General features: G+C 37.0%; 1 protein-coding gene across 1 annotated transcript; it reads right to left on the minus strand.

Annotated features, from left to right (window-relative positions):
* Positions 1–1636: 1636 nt before the first annotated feature.
* Positions 1637–2464, minus strand: LOC124955251 (histone-lysine N-methyltransferase SETMAR-like). Its single transcript, XM_047509415.1, has one exon. It carries the CDS (start codon positions 2462–2464, stop codon positions 1637–1639), a length of 828 nt encoding a protein of 275 aa, XP_047365371.1.
* Between the last annotated feature and the right edge of the window lie 17623 nt (positions 2465–20087).

The raw sequence follows: 20087 nt of genomic DNA on the forward strand, positions 1-20087 counted from the left end.
TGTCGCATTTAATGCAACTGAAAATACTTGCTTTCCTTGGGGCACTCTTCTCAGTTTTAAACTGCATTTCGTTTAATTCGAACAGCAGGTAGGAGACAAAAAATGGTATAAGTTGGTATACAGTCTCTTAAAAAATTGAAGTGCCTTCTGGAAAACTTTGCAATTAGTTTCCTATTTATAAAAACATCTTTATTGTGATTTAGGAAGTAATTAAATATCGGTTATTATAACGCCTTACAACATTTTTCTAAAGTTATACGTTCGCGTTGAAAATGTTCTAACGATTAACGTGCCCTTGCTTTTTATTTATTTATTTATTTTTATTTATCTTCTTTTTGATATTGGAAATCTTAAATAACAATTAATAAACAAATTCAAAGTTTTAGTTTGAACTTTTCATAGTATCTCATTGATGTATTTTTTAAATGAACAATGCTAAAATGAGATGTGTCCATTTCGTTTATCTCTCTCTCTCTCTCTCTCTCTCTCTCTCTCTCTCTCTCTCTCTCTCTCTCTCTCATTTTAAATTCGTCAATTTATCGTCTTTTCACATTTTTATACTTTTATAAACTAAATAAATATTTATTTGTTAAATATATATATGTAGCACAAATAAAAAAAGAGAGCATCCACTGTCAAGAAAAGAACACGTATATATGTAGATTTTTGAAGATATATGTATAGGTATATACAAATAATTAAATGTATTTATAATCTAATTCGTTATAAATCTACGGAATAAGATGTATATAGTATGTTTTAATGTAGTATTTTAGTAATATATAATAAATTATAGTAGTATAATAAATTATAAATATAATACGACAATATATGCAGTATTTATATATTTATGTATTAGGTGGACCGGAAAGTAATGTCGTTTCTGCACATGTCGATATTTGATTGTTAAAAATTGTTAAAAATTTATTCGTTTGAATTTAATTTAAGAAAGCAACATTACTTTCCGGTCCCCCTAATATTTACATTCAAATATTTTTTTGAAAATATATAAAATACATATAGTATTATATACTAATATGTTATAAATATAGTTTATAAACAATAAAACAAACTTACACACAATACAATGTATACAAAAAAAAATAAAAGTATGTAAGAATAAGCATAAAATATTTCTGTGTATGTTCTTTTGTATTTAATATAATAGTCATAGAATCCTTAATGATTAAGTTGACTATCGTGATTTCTACATATGGTAATAATAAACATCCCGATTTCAGAAACGAATTGATAATAAATATAAAATGGGAAAATCACTCATGATCTCAAACAAATCAACACTAATACCTCACAGTTTCACAATATCTATTACCCCATTATAATTATTGCCATAACTCCAAGATCTTCATAACTCTAAAATCAAGAAAGGAAAAATCATCAATCTTTATGAATCAAACTTTTATTTCACCCATCTTTAATGTCGAAGTCACGCATTAACGATGACCATGTTTTCGGTAGAAATTTGTACGATACGTCATGACAAATTGTTTTCGTTCGATAACTTCATGACTTGGCTTACTGGATATATTCCAATTGTATTAGGTTGGTGCGAATGAAATGTCGGATTCTTAAGTGAATATATTAAACTGCATATCTTTTTCCAAAAGCTGTTTATTTAATCAAAATATGTTCCATTTACTTCTATACACTTTTCCCAACGAGATTTTAATGCATAGATGCCTGTGTTGAAGAAATTCTGATCTTTAGAATCAATGAACTCTGATATGGTATTGTTCAGACTATCTTCATTTTCGTATTGTTTAGCCCGTGAAAACAGTTCTAAATGTTTAAATAAATGAAAGTCGGTTGGCGAAAGTTCCGGTGAATAGAGTGGATGCTGCAAAATTTCATATTTTAATTCATTTAATTTCGCAATTGTTTTGTACGATATATGCGGCCGAGCGTTGTCGTGAAGAAGTATTGGGCCATGCCGATTAACAAGTGATGGGGGTATAATTTTCAATTTTTCATGCATTTCTTCAATGTACTGGCAATACTTTTCGGCTGTAATTGTCATTCCAGTACGAAGGAATAAGTAGTGTATTACTCCAGTCACATTCCACCAAACTGTGATTAAAATTTTCCGTGGATGAAGTGATGGCCGTGGAGTATGAGCATAAGCATCATCCCTATCAAGCCAACGAGCACACCTTTTCCTATTGTCGTAAAGAACACATTTTTCATCCCAAGTAATGATCCAATCGAAAAATGGATCTCGATTAAATCGGGTTAGCAATGATGAGCATACGTTCAAGCGATCCAACTTATTTCGCTCGATTAGTTCGTGCGGTATCCACTTATCCATTTTTTTCACCTTGCCAATTTCAGAAAGATGTCGCAATATTGTTGTATGGTCAACTTCCATTCTGACAGCAAGTTCCCTTGAAGAAACAATTGGATCCGTTTCCACCAATCTTTTCAGAGCATCATTTTTTACAAACATTTCGAGTCTTCCACGCAGTTCATTTTGCAGGGAAAAATCACCAGACCGAAATTTTTCAAACCAACACTACACTTTTCGATTGTTCACAGTATTCTCCCCAAACGCCTGGTTTATATTGCGTGCAGCTTTTGCAGCATTATTACCAAGTTTATACTCATATAAGAAAATTACACGAATATCGGTTGAATTCATATCGGTGCAAAATTCAAAGCAAATAACAAGAGGGAACACTTTTGAGAAAACCTTCTTAGCTAAAATGTAACTCTGGCAATGGACAGTACGAATATAAACCAAGTTATGTCAAAAACAAAAGCATAATAAGAACAGGGAGACAAACGTTCACATTTAAAGAAAATCCGACATTTCATACGCACCAACCTAGTAAATATCCCAAGGATATATATCGTTATTATTTATATACTTCTATTTTTCGAATAATTCACGTCTCTTATACATTACTCTGTCCCTTTGGATCGAGAGGACATTTTAATTAGTTAATTTTTTACCTCAAATTATTTTTATTTCATATAAATTTTTCATTTTATTACATAAAATCTTTTTCTATAAAATGTTCTTCATAATTATTTGATCTCGCATTACTTTTTCTCTATCCAATATTATCAAGAATACATTGTAACCAATAAAATTTGCTATTATTTTTCGTATACATTTTTTTATCTCGGTTTGTTTGTTTGTTCGTTTTTCTAATTATTTAATATAAAGTTATTACAAAGTTTTTAAAGAAATCAGTTTGTATAAAAAGTTCCTTGATGATTTTGATCTCGCAATTGTTTATCAAACCCTCAAATCATTATGATAATAAAATTTACTATGATAAATCGTTCGTATAAATTTTTTGCTTCGATTTTTTATCTGATAAAGAGTAGAAGTTAAAAGAAAGAGATAAAAAAGAGAGACAGAGAGAGACAGACAATATTAATGAAAGACACGAAGAAAAGTATTTCTATGAACCCAGATTTCTAACAGAATTTGTTTTTGTAAAAAGTTGCTAAGATGACGGGGCATGGGGTTTTCTTAGATTTTCCCTGCTTGGTTACTCTCAGGGTAACGGATAAATGGCTACCTCGGTTCTGTGCACCCTTGAAGTTGACTGTATTATAGGGAAAGACGAAAGAATCATTCAAAGAGCGAACAAAGGAACGAGCGAAGAAGAGGAAAGACAATAAGAGAAATAGGAAAGAGAAGGAAAAAAAGAAACGAAGAAAATTACTTCGTCTCCGTTGCAAGGATCATAACGCGTTTCTTTTTACAAGGAATCGTATCTAGTCAACTTTTTTGTATTGAAATCTTCTTGTATTGAAATCAGAATTTAACGCGCTAAATGAAGGTAAGAAGAAAACGATTTGCTAATTCATTCAAGAAATTATCGTATATATATCCTTGAAATTTGAATCAGGAGATGACAAACTTATCAATCTGCAATTTAGCAAAAAATGTAGAGGTTACCTTCCTTTTATGCCACGATTAATAAAAGAAAATTGTTTCAAAGAAAGAACAGTATTTTGTTGAAGTCAAAATTATTCATTCTGTATAAATGACTGTTCTGTATAAAAGCTTTCAAAGTGCCTGTGGTGTAGCGCACCCCAAGTACACAACTTTAAATTATTTTGAGATGTGCACAACTAGGATTAAAAAGAAATACAAAAATCAAAAGATTCTATCAAATATTTATAAAGTTGGTAGGAAAATATTAAAAACAAGTACATTTTTTATATTCAAGATAAATGTGAAACAAGTGACATAAAGCAATTAAACAAAATAATGAGATAACAAAAGATAGTGATGGACGGCATTTTCAATGAAAAAAATTTTGGAGTATTATACATTTTTGTTATTGATTTCTTTGTCAGTAAATATGAAAATCTACACTGGTCAAGATTTAGACAGAAATACGAATGTAAGTGCATCTGAAAATGTGACAATGTTTATGTCCACAATACTAGCTGATTACGGGCATACTCTATTTATGAACAATTGGTATTCTTCGGCAAGCCTATTTCAAAAGCTACAATCTATAAAAATTAACGCCATAGAAACAGTAAGATGCAATAGGAAAAATATGCCTAAACAACTCGCAGCTACAAAACTAAAACGATCTGACGTGATATTGCGCTCGTATAATGGAATTTTTGTTGCAAAGTGAAAAGACAAAAAAGACATATATGTAATGTCCACGAAACATACAAAAATTGAAATGGTCGAAATGGAAAAAAAGAGGTGGAAAAATAATAATAGCCCTATAACAAAGCCCAACATCGTTTTGAAATACAATGAGGATATGGGTGGAGTGGATCTGCAAGACAGTTATTTATCGTCTTTTAAATGAATGAGAAAATATGTTAAAAGTTATAAAAAAAATATTTTTTTACATAGCGTATATGGCACTACTCAATTCTTATATTTTATATTGCAAAAAAATGGAAATACCAAAATGTAAAAAGTATTCTTTTTCGAAGTTTCGAATTGATGTAGCCGAACAAATTTTAGAAATTGTATGTCTTCCTGATTACCAAAAACGTAGAAGGCTATCTGCTGGAAACGTTCCGGATCGCTTACAAGCGAAGCAATAGGGATATTTCCCAAGAAATATACCGCCTACAAACGCCAAAAAAAGAATCCACAATGGAGATGTGTAGTGTGCGCTAAACATAAAAATCGGAGTGAAACTATGTGGGAGTGTAAAAAATGTCTTGTAGTGTTATACATTCCAAGCTGTTTTGAAAAATATCACACTTTACAAGATTATTAATAAATAAATTTAATATTCATACATATGTAATTTTATCGTCATTTGATGCGTCTTTGTATTCTCTTCTGGAACACCCCAAACGCTGCTTGAACGCTCCCCGAAGTAATCTGCACTCTACTGTTCTGGCACCATGAATTTCTTTGCACCGCAAGTGGTTAAAATATGGTGTTTTTATGCTTTGATCTTTGGTCTAATAACTCTAAATAGTGCCTAGGAACTAAACTCATTAAAATATTTAAAGCAATAAATATTTTTAATTCATTTGTAACTAGTACAAAATTTCTGTTCGTTGCTCCATATTTATTTATCTCTGAGATTATTTTTTTAACTAGTTCTTCATTAAAAAATAATTCAAAGATTTCCCTTCTAGACAAATCTTATATATTTGCAATCATACCGCTCACGATTGAAAAATTATGTACATTGAGCAGACGATTTTGTTGTTTCCATACAAAATCTCTATTTACAAAATGAGCACGTTTTTCATCTTCGCTGTCATTCCTTGAAATACGACAGATACGTCTTCGAGTATATCGTATTTCTACAATTGAATTCGAATCGTCAAAATATCGATGAGTTTAGAAAAGGACAATAGCAGACATAAACGCGAAATCGGGAAACGCGACATCCTCTCCGAAGAGAGAAGCAATTTCGGAGGATCGAATACAGAAAGAATATAGAAGCGTTCAAGAAGTCTATGGCAATAAGGGCGTTGAACCTTCAACGTCCGAATTATAAAATGAAATCACGAAACGGGAGTACCATCAGTAGCCATATCCTCGAAAGATCTAAAATAAGAAACAGAATTTGATCGACACGGTTCGGAACCTAATATTTTAATCCTTTGCACTCATTTGTCCCCTCTGAGGGAACAATGTAAATCTAGCACATCACTTAAATGTCCCCTCTGAGGGACATCAACGTTTATTAGTGATTACGGAGAATGAACTTATTTTACTGCAACTTTTTGAGAAACGTATGTTTCCTTGTTTTCTATTGAAATGGCACAAGAAAGCAAATCAAAATATGATGCAATTACCAAGATATATAAAAAATATATCAGTCGGTTTTACTTGGAAGAGAACGCACGAAATGCTTTCACAACGGTCTATACGCTTTTCGTATATACATTTTCGTTCTAAGCATGCTTTCCTTTTGCTACGATAAGAAACAATGGGCCCACGTACGATTTTCCAATATAGATTTTCAACTCGATGGAAATCCTTAGGCATTTCGTTCTAAATGTGATAACCTTCTGAAATTATGATAAGAAACAATAGACCCAATATGTTTACACACCTACATCGAGTAAGTTTCAATTTTAGAAGTGCGCATGGTATAGCAACTCACGCGGCAGTCAATGTGTAAAAAGGAGCAATAAAAAGAATTTATAGAAGAAAGGTACGCGAGCATGGCTCAATGATATAGTAAAACTTGATAAAATAATTAAGCAATCTTAAAACTGGGGAAAAAAATGTCAATAACTCGGTTCATATTAAAGCGTCGAATAGTAGAGATTCCTGCAGTAATAGCCAATTTTGCAATTCCGTAATTTACCATTAGTGATTTTCAATTCATTTCTTTATTCTTTTTTTTATTATAACAATGGTGAAACGAACAAACATCAGTAAGTCTCATGATATAAGCAGTAGTGAAGATGAGTTCCAAATAGACATTTATACAGACAGATTAAAAAAAATAAATATTCATGCGGAAGAAAACGATAGTAATGATAGTAATATCACCCAACCAACAAGAAAACAAAGGAATCTCATAGATAATGATAGCGATGAAAATGGTTTAACCTCTTCCCGTACTTTAACGAGTCTGACTCGTGATAAAGATTTTAGCCCAAACATGAATATCACGAGTCAGACTCGCGAATAGATAGTCGGGTCAAACATGAATATCACGAGCCAGGCTCTTGAACAGATGTCGAGTCAAATATAAACATCAGAAGCCAGGCTTGCGAACAGATAGTTAGGCCAAACGCAAACATAACAAGCCAAACTCGCAGAATGATTTTTTGTCAGTTACGATCATAATTGAATGTTAGTTCTTGTCAGTACCCTATGACAGTTAATCACAATTCTTATAATGGCTGTTACAAAGCAGTTTAGTTATCGAAATTTAAGAAACTCCTATAAAATGCAAAATACAAAAGTGTTAAATGAAAGCGATGGTAACGAATCCAGTGGTAATGACGTGTTTCAGCCAATCACACAGCATGGAAGGCGTATGATTATAGATGAAAATAGTGAAGAGGAAGGTATAACACAACCTCATGGTTGAACACAAATCCAATAATCATCGATTTGGCAGGAAATAAAAAACACACCAATAGTTTGAAAGTATTCTGAATATCATGGAATAAAAGTATCTATTTTAAATAATTTAAGAGAGAATCGAAGAATATTAGAACTATTTTTTATTACATTTAGTAACAAATTTTGGGAAATACTGGTTACGGAAACAAATCGCTTCACACATCAGATAATTCACGACAAGCATAAAAGAAAGCATATGGACGACACTTGGTATCCTGTTACCTTAGACGAAATAAAAGCCTATTATGCACTGTGTATTTTGATGGGTCAAGTGAAAAAATCAAATATTCTGTATTGAACTAGAAGAGCTGTAGTAGAAACGCCAATATTTCGACAAACGATGCCTTTTAAAAGATTTCGGCAAATTTAGAGTTTTTTACATTTCTCTGATAATGAAACTGCTGATGGTAATGACCGATTTCACAAGATAAGACCTATGATCAACTTCTAGAATGAAAAATTTAAAGAAATTTACACACCCAATGAATATGTCAGTATAGACGGATCTCTAATGAAATATAAAGGGCGTTTAGCGTACAAACAATTCAATCTGTTGAAAAGAGCTCGATTTGGATTAAAAATTTACAAACTGTGTGAGGCAAGTATCGGTTTCTGTCACGGATTCAAAATATATACCGGCCAGGACAAAATTGATCGAAATAATAGTGCGTCAGAGAACGTTGTGATAGACCTGTCAAAATCTATAATAAATAAGGGATATACTTTGTTGTTGGACAACTAGTACTCTTCACCCAACCTCTTTTTAAAATTATACCAAAAAAAGACAAACGTTATCTGGACAGTACGCAAAAACAAGAAAAATATGCCAAACACCATTCAAAAGGATATTTTGAAGAAAGGAGAATGTATATGGAGAAGTTGCAATAATTTGATAGGTCTGAGATGGAAGGGCAAGCGCGACGTGTATATGATATCAATGAAACACGAAACTGTAGAAATGGTTGAGTAATTAAACAAAGAATTACAGAAAGTAATAAAACCTAAAAGTATCCTGGCATATAACAAGGGTACGGATGCAGTTGATTATCAAGATCAGACGTTAACCTGTTTCCCAATCATGAAAAAAGTCATCAAAGGATACTGAAAACTTTTCTTTTACTTGTCAGATATGACTCTATTCAACACCTATATTATGCATAAAGCAATTCACAGTCGAAAAAGGGAGACTTATGTAAATTACCGTATAAGTATAGCAGAGGCAATTTTACAAATTATCGAATTACCGGACTACAAAATGCATGAGAAATCTACATCAGTTGAAACACCTCTTCGACTCCAAATTCAATATTGGGCTCATTTCCCAAAAAATATCGATCCGACGTCTCGAAATAAGCATCCGACAAGAACGTGTAAAATTTGTTATAAACATAAAATACAAAGTGAAAAGAAGTGGGAATGTGCGAAATGTAAGGTAGCTTTACATCTACCAGAATGTTTTAAGAAGAATCATACCATGGAGGATTTTTAGAGTTGTACGTATTTTCTTATTAAATATTCATTTGAGGTGAACATTTTTTATGATTAGATTTTTTGTTTATAGTATTCTATATTTATTTTTAGGCATAGTATTATTACATTCCTTAAGATGAAATTACTTTAAAGACGCTTCAATTTCCATTGAAGTATTGTTTATTCATGCAATATATTTTTGAAACTATTATCTATTACAATTTATAATAAATTCATAATATCTATAAAAGTAAAAGGATTAGAGTTTACTTCCTCAACAGCAGTAACGCGTAAAACTGACTATATAACAGGTATCACAGGTATTTACTTTTCGACTCGTATTGTGACTGTTCTTGAGCATCAGTCTTATTTATTTACCGTGCGTTGACGCCTACCGCTTGGGGCCGAGTTTCGTCGAGCTAAATGGCACGGGGAGTTGCGTTCTAGCTTTCTGAGTATACAGACGTACGATGCTGAGTTCCGTGAGTGTTATGTTTACATAGAGGATATCAGGAAAAATACATAGCAAGCCGTTACAGTGAATATCTTTCAAAATCGGGTTGACTAATTGAGACGAGATCTTCGCATATTCTTGACCAGGATATGTCATCATCAAATCTATTTCCGCCATGGGAAATAGTTACTTCTCCAAGACATACAACAAATCCTAATAACAAAAAACGACCAAGAGAAGACGATGACAGTGATGAAGGGCAACCAGGACCTGAAGCTGTACTTCCAACCGCTAACAAATACTCAATCTTAAATTCAATCACGGATATAGATATGATAGAAAATCGAACCTTGTCAAAAGTACCTCCGCCCCCCCGCCCCCATGTAGATGACGTAATCGACATACAATCCTTAACAAGATGCTTGGACGAAGTCGTTAAAAAAGAGAGCTATAAATTTAAAATTAATAATAACCAGGTTCGTATCCTACCAACTGATGCAGATACATATAGAAAAATTGCTAAATTATTAAAATCATCTAACGCAAGTTTTCATACGTTCCAACTGAAACAAGAACGGTCGTTCTGTGTTGTTCTACGCAATGTATATCACTCTGTTGATTTGGATAATCTAAAGGACGAATTACAAGAGCTCAGGTATGAGGTAAATAATATTAGTAACATTCGACACAGAGTTACACACAAGCCACTGTCAATGTTCTATATTGACCTTAAACAAAACCCAAATAATAAATCTATATATAACATAAGTCGACTGAATAATACTATAGTTAAAATTGAACCACTTATAAAAAAGAAAGAAATAGTTCAATGCAAAAGAGGCCACACCCAGAAGTACTGTAATCGCCAATATAAGTGTATAAAATATGCAGGTTCTCATCCAACTGTAGAACGTAAAAAATCCATTGAAACTCCTCCAACTTGTCACTTTTGCGGCGGCCACCATACCGCAAACTATAAAGGGTATTCATTATAAAGAATTGCTCGAAAAAACATTCCCGAAACCTAGTCACAGAAAAAATCCAAATATGCAATTAAACTCACAGACCAACCCAATGGGAGATAACCAACGTTTTACCGATCCATCCTTTTCTTATGCACAATCAGTTACAAGAAGCAATCACTCACCAAATAATCTTAGTCCAACTTCTCCTATTATAGAAAATAATAACAATAAATCGTGCAATTGTGAAAATATGTTAGAAAAAATAATCGAAAAGCAAACGGAACAAATAAATAACCTTCTTTCTCTATTAACGGCTATTGTAAATAAATTGACTTCCACCAAAAATTAATGAGGACTTTACGTATTGCTCTTTGCCATCGGTCTGATGCAACGAAAAGTTGAGTTGGAAGCTTTCTTAAAAAATCAAGACATTAAAATAATGCTGGTATGTGAGACTCATTTTACCGATAAAACTTATTTTAAAATATATGGGTATAAGGTATATTGCACGCATCATCCCAGTAGAAGGGCACATGGGGGTACAGCGATTATCATCAAAGATAACATTAAACATTATGAGCTTGCGCTATACAAACAAAACCACATCCAGGCAACTAGTGTTATGATATATGACTGGCAGAGCCCGCTTAGCATATCAGCAGTTTACTGCCCTCCTAGACACAATATACAAAAAGAAGAATTCGACTACTTCTTTAAAAGTTTAGGCTCTAGATTCTTATCAGGAGACGATCTTAATGCTAAACATAATAGTTGGGGCAGTAAAATAGTAACCCCAAGGGGGAGAACTCTCTTAAAAAATATAGAAATTAATAGATTGACATATATTAGTACAGGTGAGCCTACATATTGGCCAACTGATGTCAATAAACTCCCAGACTTACTAGACTTCTTTATTACCAAAAATTTATCTCCTCGATACATCCAGGTCAACTCTTCATTTGACCTTTCTTCTGATCATTCTCCAATCATAGCGACAATAAATTCAAACATCATTAAAAATAACATTCCTATCTCCATATACAATAGACACACAAATTGGGATAATTTCCGTGAAGCCTTCAATTTCTATACCGTTGTATCACCACCATTAGTGACGAATGACGATGTTGACCATGCAATAAATTACTTAACGCGCAATATAGTAGATGCTGTTCGAGACTCTACACCTAGGTTGGAATGCTTGTATGACTACGTCTACCCCGTATATATCATGAAAAAAATTGCAGAAAAATGAAAGCTGCATAGAATCTGGCACAATAGCAGATTATCTGAGGACAAGCATAAACTAAATAAAGCTACCAGAGTTTTAAGAAGATCTCTACAACGCTTTAAAAATGAAGGATTCCAAAAATTTTTAATGAACTTATCCCCCACAGCGGACTCAAATTATTCACTTTGGAAAGCTACCAGGCGCTTCACTCGTCCAACTCAAGACATATCGCCGCTTCACCAACCACTAGGTGGATGAGCAAGAAGACCAATAGACAAAGCAAACCTCTTTGCTCATCTGACTGATGTATTTAAACCATCTGCCTCCACTTAGCTCATCGATGAAGAAAACATTAGGAATTTCCTGAACGCGCCTTTGCAATTGTCGCCACAAATCAAACCCTTTACGTCAATGGAGGTCAAATTAATAATTGTAGCTAACGCAAATTCAAAGGCTCCAGGTAAAGACCTAATTAACAGGAAGATAATAAAGGAATTGCCAAAGAAAGGGATTAATAAAAATTAATAAAAAGCATTAATAATTTCCATATTTAACGCAATTCTACGTCTAGGTTATTATCCAACATCCTGGAAAATAGCTATCATAACTCTTATTCATAAACCAGGGAAACCAGCTCATGAAGTTACGTCATATCGGCCAATCAGTCTTTTATCCACTATATCCAAGCTATTTGAAAAAATGCTAATATTGCCACATTCCGTGGCAACCCCACTCCTGTCGGATCTCGACGAGCCGTTTGTCGGGTTCCCTGGTTACTAGAAGTTGAGTTTCTTCTTTCCTTATTGTTTACCCTTGGCGACAGGCTCCGGCGATCGTCGCTTCGACTATTCGGCCTTTTATAATCGATCGAATTTCGACAGCTTCTTATCCTGTCCTCCGGACTCCGACGGCCCGAATTATACGTGGAACGTATAATATTCTCACTCCTATGTTCGCTATCGTATTTTAATTTCCAGCAATCTTTCAAAATATGCCCTACCTTGTTGCAATAATAACAAGTCCGTTGTTCACGCGGACTATATAGCCTATTGTTTATTGTTATATTCTTCACCTGGTCCTTTGCGTGAGTGTTGGTGAAAATCCAGGAACATCAATTCGGCGTCGTGGACAAGAATTGCAAATTTCAAGAAGCTCTCTACGGTGTATACTCACTGAAGATCTGCGTCTCCATGCTTACAAAGTTCAATTGACACAAGAAATGAAGTCTAATAACCATGCACAGCGAATAGAGTTCGTTGAATGGATTATTGAATATCAACCAGAGGATGCCGATTTTTCGAACAAAATCATTTTCAGCGATGAAGCTCATTTTTACCTTGACGACTTTGTTAATCGTCAAAATTGCTGCATTTAGAGTTTAGAGAATCCACATATTATTGTGGGTTTTCTAAACTCCAAATGCAGCAATGATTGAATGTTATTGATGCTCGATATCGCGACATGATAACACAATTCTTTCTGCCTAAATTGGATGATATTGATGTGGATGACATGTGGTTTAACAAAACGGTTCCACATGCCATACAGCCCGTGAAACAATTTAATTACTGCATGAGACATTTCCTGGTCGTGTACTCTCTCGTTTTGGTGATAAGAATTGGCCCCCTAGATCTTGTGATTTAACACCATTGTATTTCTTTTTATGGAGTTATTTGAAGTCAAAGATCTATGCCAACAAGCCTACAAGCACACGTGCATCGAAGAAGGAAATTCAACGCTGCATCAACGAAATTCAGACACATTTATGCAAAATGGTCATGGAAAATTTCGACAAAAGAGTGCGTATGTGCCAGCAAAGCCGTGGAGGCCATTTGCCCTATGTGTAATTCCATATGTAACCCTATTCTATTTACTTTACAATTCAATAAAAAAATAACAATTTAAAGAAAAAAAATTGTATTTTTTATTTAATTCAAATAAATTTCTTCATAATTTATCGAACCTCAGAAGAAAGAAAAAAATAAAAATCAATGACGCATTACAAGTTTGTCAAAAGCCTTATAAATCTGTTGAGAGGTGACTTCAGGGAATTTATAACATGTCAATCCATCTTCGTCGGATAATAGACTGAATAATAAACTACATTTTCTCAATGTGGGAGAAAGAAAACGGGACTGTATTGTTTGTTTTAACAGGAAAACACCAGATGGGAGACGTCAGATAACGTATTATTCTGAATTGTGCACAAATCAACCTGCAATGCATATTGGGAATCGCTTCAAAATTTATCACATTGTGGAAAATTATAAAAAATAAATTTTGATTTTTGTATTTCTGACGATCGAATCGGATATTGTCGTATCATTATATAATTCACCTCTCTGAATAATCCCGAAGAAAGCAAACTCGGACAGTAATAAAAGATAGAGACTAGTTCTTGGCTAATATTACAGAAATATTAGACTAACTAGGAAGTGCGAAATATTTAAGGATATTCGATCTTACAGATTGATTTTGGGGAAACTCAGGCCTTATGCCCCACCAGTAACTGAAACCCTAAAGGATGAGGTACTGGAGAACATCCTCTCTAAGCTATTCCCAGGAGGGCCGGGAACTGATGAGCCGCAGAAACCTACACTTTCAGAGGTGATTATCTCTGCAGAGGAGGTCCTGGCTGCCAGGAAAATGAAAGGAAATGGAAGGACTGGATGGGATACCGGGCGTGGTTGTGCGAGCTGCGTCCACACACTGTGGGAAAGTGTTGACGCAGTGCTTCTCCGCATACTTGGGGACAGGAAGGTTCCCGACAACGTGGAAGATAGCGAGGCTCGTCCTGATCAAAAAGAAAAAGGACGCGCCCCCGGACTTACCGGGATCATATAGACCAATATGCGTGATTGGTGAACTAGGGGAACTATTCGAGCGTGTAGTGGACCAGGTCAACGACTTCCTAAAGGAAACGGACTTTGGCGCCATCGCAGTATGGATTTAGAACGGGCAGATCCACTGTGAATGTCGTCCTGGATATGAAAAAATTCGTCGACGCGGGCCAGGAAAGTAGTTATCCTGGTGAGTTTGGATATCTCTAACGCTTTCAACTCCTTGTCGTAAGCCATTATAGTCAGGGCGATGAAGCAAAAAAACTTTCCACGCTACTTGGTGAACATCATCAAGACTTATCTAGACAATCGCGCCATAACATTTATAGACAGTCATGGACGCACCGTGGAAAGACAGATGTATTGCGAGTTCCCACAGGGATCTGTTTAGGGCCCTACGTTGTGGAACATTGCCTATGACAGTGACCTGCGAACCCCGATGCCAGGTGGCTCCCGTGTTATCGGCTATGCGGATGACACGGCCCTCCTGTTATCGGGATGGGACCTGTCTAAGGCTATCATGAACACCGAACGGGACTTGGACGTTTTGGTAAATGAGACTGAGTCCCTCTCGGACCATTTCTATGTTAGATTTAGCTATAGTCACAAAGCCACAGGGGTCCGAAATTCTCGCCCACAACACAAAAAGCCCCCTCGTTGGAAGGTTAACTCCCTAAATGAAAACTATTTGTTTGCGGCTCTCATTTCAGGAGAATGGACGGGTGGAACTATGTGCGGGGAGAATACGGCCAGTGCGGGCTGTGCAGACAAACTTGTGAAGTAGGCACAGTTTACATTGAAACAAGCGTGCGACATGACCACGTCGCGGGTTATGATACAAACCCGCGGTAGTAAAAGTACTTATTGTGGTCGGACGAATTAACGAACCTTAGGGCCATTGCGACGGCCACAGTAAGGAAACTTTCCAGAGTCAGGAAAAGGAAGAACAGGGAGGCAGTAGTGTGGTGCCTGGACGCCCGAAGGGATGCAAGGAGGGTACTGACTCGGGCCATTAAGAAAGCCAAGAAGAACTCCTTGAAGAACCTGTTGGATTCCATAGAGGATGATCCATGGGGCAGACCTTACAAATTGGTCTTGGGAAAACTTAGGCTTTATGCCCCACCAGTAACTGAAACCCTGGAGGATGAGGTACTGGAGAATATCCTCTCTGAACTATTCCCAGGAGGAACGGAAACTGATGAGCTGCAGAAACCTACACTCTCAGAGGTGACTATCTCTGCGGAGAAGCTCTTGGCTGCCGCCAGGAAAGGAAAAGGAAGGAAGGCTCCCGGATTGGATGGGATACCGGGCGTGGTTGTGCGAGCTGCGTCCACACACTGTGGGAAAGTGTTGACGCAGTGCTTCTCCGCATACTTGGGGACAGGAAGGTTCCCGACAACGTGGAAGATAGCGAGGCTCGTCCTGATCAAAAAGAAAAAGGACGCGCCCCCGGACTTACCGGGATCATATAGACCAATATGCGTGATTGGTGAACTAGGGGAACTATTCGAGCGTATAGTTGTTGCCCGGATCAACAGCTACCTAGAGGAGACTCGGACCTTGGCACCATCACAGTAAGGATTTAGGACGGGCAGATTCATGCCGTCCTCGATGTTAAAAAATTTGTGGAGGCATCGACGAGGGACAGGAAAATGGTTATCCTCGAGAGTCTGGATATCTCTAATGCTTTCAACTCCTTGCCGTGAGCCATTATAGTCAGGGCGATGAAGCAAAAAAACTTTCCACGCTACTTGGTGAACATCATCAAGACTTATCTAGACAATCGCGCCATAACATTTATAGACAGTCATGGACGCACCGTGGAAAGACAGATGTATTGTGAGATCCCACAGGGATCTGTTTAGGGCCCTACGTTGTGGAACATTGCCTATGACAGTGACCTGCGAACCCCGATGCCAGGTGGCTCCCGTGTTATCGGCTATGCGGATGACACGGCCCTCCTGTTATCGGGATGGGACCTGTCTAAGGCTATCATGAACACCGAACGGGACTTGGACGTTTTGGTAAATGAGACTGAGGGTCTTAAAGTGGCGCCGAAAAAGACGGAGGCCATGGCCTTCACTGTCTCTGCCTTCTGCAGACGCAGGAATGCTCCGCCCCCTAAGATCTGCCTTAGAGGGGTTCGCGTAGAAATTAAAACCAGCGTTAAGTACCTGGGCATAGTATTAGATTCCAGAATGTCGGTCAGGTCCCATTTCGAGGCCCTGATTCCTAAAGCGGAGGGTATTCTTCGGTCCCATAAGAGGCTCATTCCGAACCTTCACGGACCGGGGGAGAAGAAGCGACGCCTCTACGGCTGCGTGATCCACTCGGTGGTCCTTTATAGGGCGCCGGTGTGGTGGCACGCCGTCGTGGAGGACATGAGGATCGGGCGGGCTATTTGGAGCCTCCAGAGGAAGGTGGCGATCCGGATGTGTTGTGCCTAAATAAAACGGTCTCCTTCCACGCAGCTATGATGATTGCGAGGATTATTCTTCTCGTTCATCTTGCATCCTAGCTTGCGGAGACGTATGCGGCTGTTAGGGACGCGGAGGAACCTGTTCCCCCGTGTACTAAGGCTGTATTGGGTGCTCTTGCCAGAAGGAGGGCAATAGAAGCGTGGAAAACTGAAGAACTTGGACTCATAGAATTATCAACAGCAACGGGGGTGAGTGCGAAAGCGGCTATTGCCGAATGGTTAGATGAATGGATTGGGAGGCCGTTCTCTATCAGAATGACCTTTCACACCACACAGCTGATGACCGGCCGTGGCTGTTTCTTGGTATACCTACACAAGATAAGAAATATTCTCTCCCCACTTTGTTCCCATTGCGGGGGGAGTGAGGATACGGCGGAACAGTAGACTGCCTAGTAGACTACCCGGCGTAGACGGATGCCAGGAATGAACTGATCGATGCAATGGGGGAGGGCAGCTAACCCTTCCCATGTCATAGTCAAGGTCTCCCTAACTGTCCCGGGGTATGTTGCCGTCGTGCCGGCTCCCCTAGCACCATCGAACATGGATGGATAGTCCCTGGTGTTGGGAACAAGGAGCATCGAAATGCCACTACTCCTGTAAGTTTTGGATACACGCCCGATGGAAATCGAGGCCTTCTTTCAGTATGTGAGTTAGATCAACATCCACGCGCGTTCTTCTATTAAATGTTGACGGGCTACAGCCGGGACGTCGCTAGGCCGAGCGACGGGGCATACTTCTACGCTGTTCCCCGTAGGCATGTACCTTATGGTACATGGCGAAATTGTCCTCCTAGTTCGTCCTCTGGGTCCTAGGATTTTTCCAGGTCCTGCACCGGAAGCGTAGTTTCTCATCCAGGTGCTGAAAAGCACCACCATCTGGTACGAAGGTAACTTTCGAACGCAAGAGGAACTAGAAGGACGATATTTTGTTGCGTATGCCTGAAATGGGCGAGGAAGCATAGGTTAGGCACCTTCGGGTGCCTCCCTTTACATTATATGTCCCGGAGGGATGAGCGGGCTTCCAGAACTTCGCAGGGTGTGTCATGCGAGGAAAAGAGGACGCTATGGGGCGCAGGGAAAGGAGGCAAGAAGAAGGACGTAGGAGTGAGCGTGCGGGTGTGTATGCGGACAGAAGGGTGAATGATAGGCCGTATAGGAAAATAGCTTCAGTGCGGCCCTCTCGGGCAAGGCTCCGAACGGCTCAGACGGTGCCTGGCTCACACGTCGCTTCCCATTAGGTGTGAGTGTATACGGATGTGAATGGGCCTAGTCAGTGCACCATAGGGTAATGATCAGGCCAATATGTATATATATATATATGTATATATGTAGGGAGTAATTGCGTCTCCGAGGGCTCGTGAACTCCTGTCGAGTGCATCATAATTGTAAATAGTTGTGGTATGTGTGTGGATGAATGAATGAGAGCAAGGCGAATGCCAGCCTGGTTCACCGAGGAAGGGTACTGGATGAATATGTACTACGTTTATGCGCGATACCGACCATCCCCTCTCTCCTCAGCGAGTTAGTATTAAGCATCGAGAGGTTTTTTAGTCGGTAGGCGATCCGAACTTGAGAGTATGTTCAGGCGGGTTGAATCCGACACTCCTCTGAGTACCGGGCTCAGGGGGCCTATGAAGGTTTTTCCTCCTGACGAAAAAAAAAAGGTTAATCCGCTGGCGATTAAGACTCGCCAAGTACGAATATAAGATTGTATATAAAGCCTATAGGGCGTGCTATCTAGGAATCCTGTTGACACCTGCAAACAAAATATTTCCGACAGCTGGAATGAATTCTACACTCTGAAAATTCGGTGGGTGCAACAAAAAGAAACTCCGTTTAATAAACTCAATAATAAAAAGAATAAAAAGAATATAATAAAAAGAAACTCCGTCTATGAAACTAAAGACAGTGATGATAACGAATGTGAGAACGACAACAAAGACAAGATGAATTTCGAAAAAATACCATACGATAACATAAATAATCAAATTATCGAAGTAAAAGATATGGTTATATGGTTATATGGCATAACGTACACCTCGCGTATTTCATAACAATGACCGAATCACTCATTGACATTGACGTGAAAGAACCAGCAAATAAAAAATCAGAAATTATTTACAATAAAAGATGAACATTGGGTAGAGTAAAAGTGTCTTAAGTGATTTAGTTAAATTTTGCATTGGTTCTACGCCTAAAGAACCGATAGAGCTGGAACATCACAGAAAAGCACTTTTATAACAAATCTTGACAATTAAAAATTCCTTTGATTTTGAATAAACACTTCGTGTGATCATATATTATGTATTTATGTATCAACTAATATAATTGCCTTTACTTTTTAACGAAAAGAGAGAATAGGAAAGTTGACTAATTTTTAGAGTGAGCTTACAAAATTGAATTAGTCTGTATTTACAAAGACTAACACAAAGTGCTACTTATAATATTGGATGATATATTGGAGGAGAAAAAGAAACAACTTACTATCAGATAAATAACATGTTTCTGTCTAATTAAACTGTAACACTATAACAATCAAGAAGGTAAAAATGATTTGTTTAGCATTTCTTATAAGTATTATTTATTTTCAGTATATTTTGTATTCTAACATTTTGTATAATTTTTTTTGAAATATGTAAATAATTAATTCTGTAAAGCAGTATTCTTTTTTCTTGCCTTTTTGTTATAAAATTTTATATAATATACCTACATATACCAAGATGAATCATCTTGACCTTCACGGAACGTATTTTTTCCTTTTTTTTTCTTATCCACATTTTCAAAAAAGTATCAGCACCAACGACATATGAAAAACGACATATCATGAAAGATAGTGCAAGAACTGCATTTTCTTTGATACTTTTCAATAGTGTTATGAGACATAAAAACTTGCACCGAAACATAAGCCGTCAAATTCTGTATAACGACTGAGCTCTATTATTAGCAGAGTTTAATAAATTAATAATAAATGCCTGTGGGGCATACGAAGCAAAGAACCTAAGACTTTCATATTTATGGTCCAAAAGACAGGGACTTGAATTTTTTTCAAAAACGATGAGAAGGAATAAATTCGCCGAAATTCTTTATT

Source organism: Vespa velutina, chromosome 17, assembly GCF_912470025.1.
Source record: "Vespa velutina chromosome 17, iVesVel2.1, whole genome shotgun sequence".
In the NCBI taxonomy this organism is placed as follows: domain Eukaryota; kingdom Metazoa; phylum Arthropoda; class Insecta; order Hymenoptera; family Vespidae; genus Vespa; species Vespa velutina.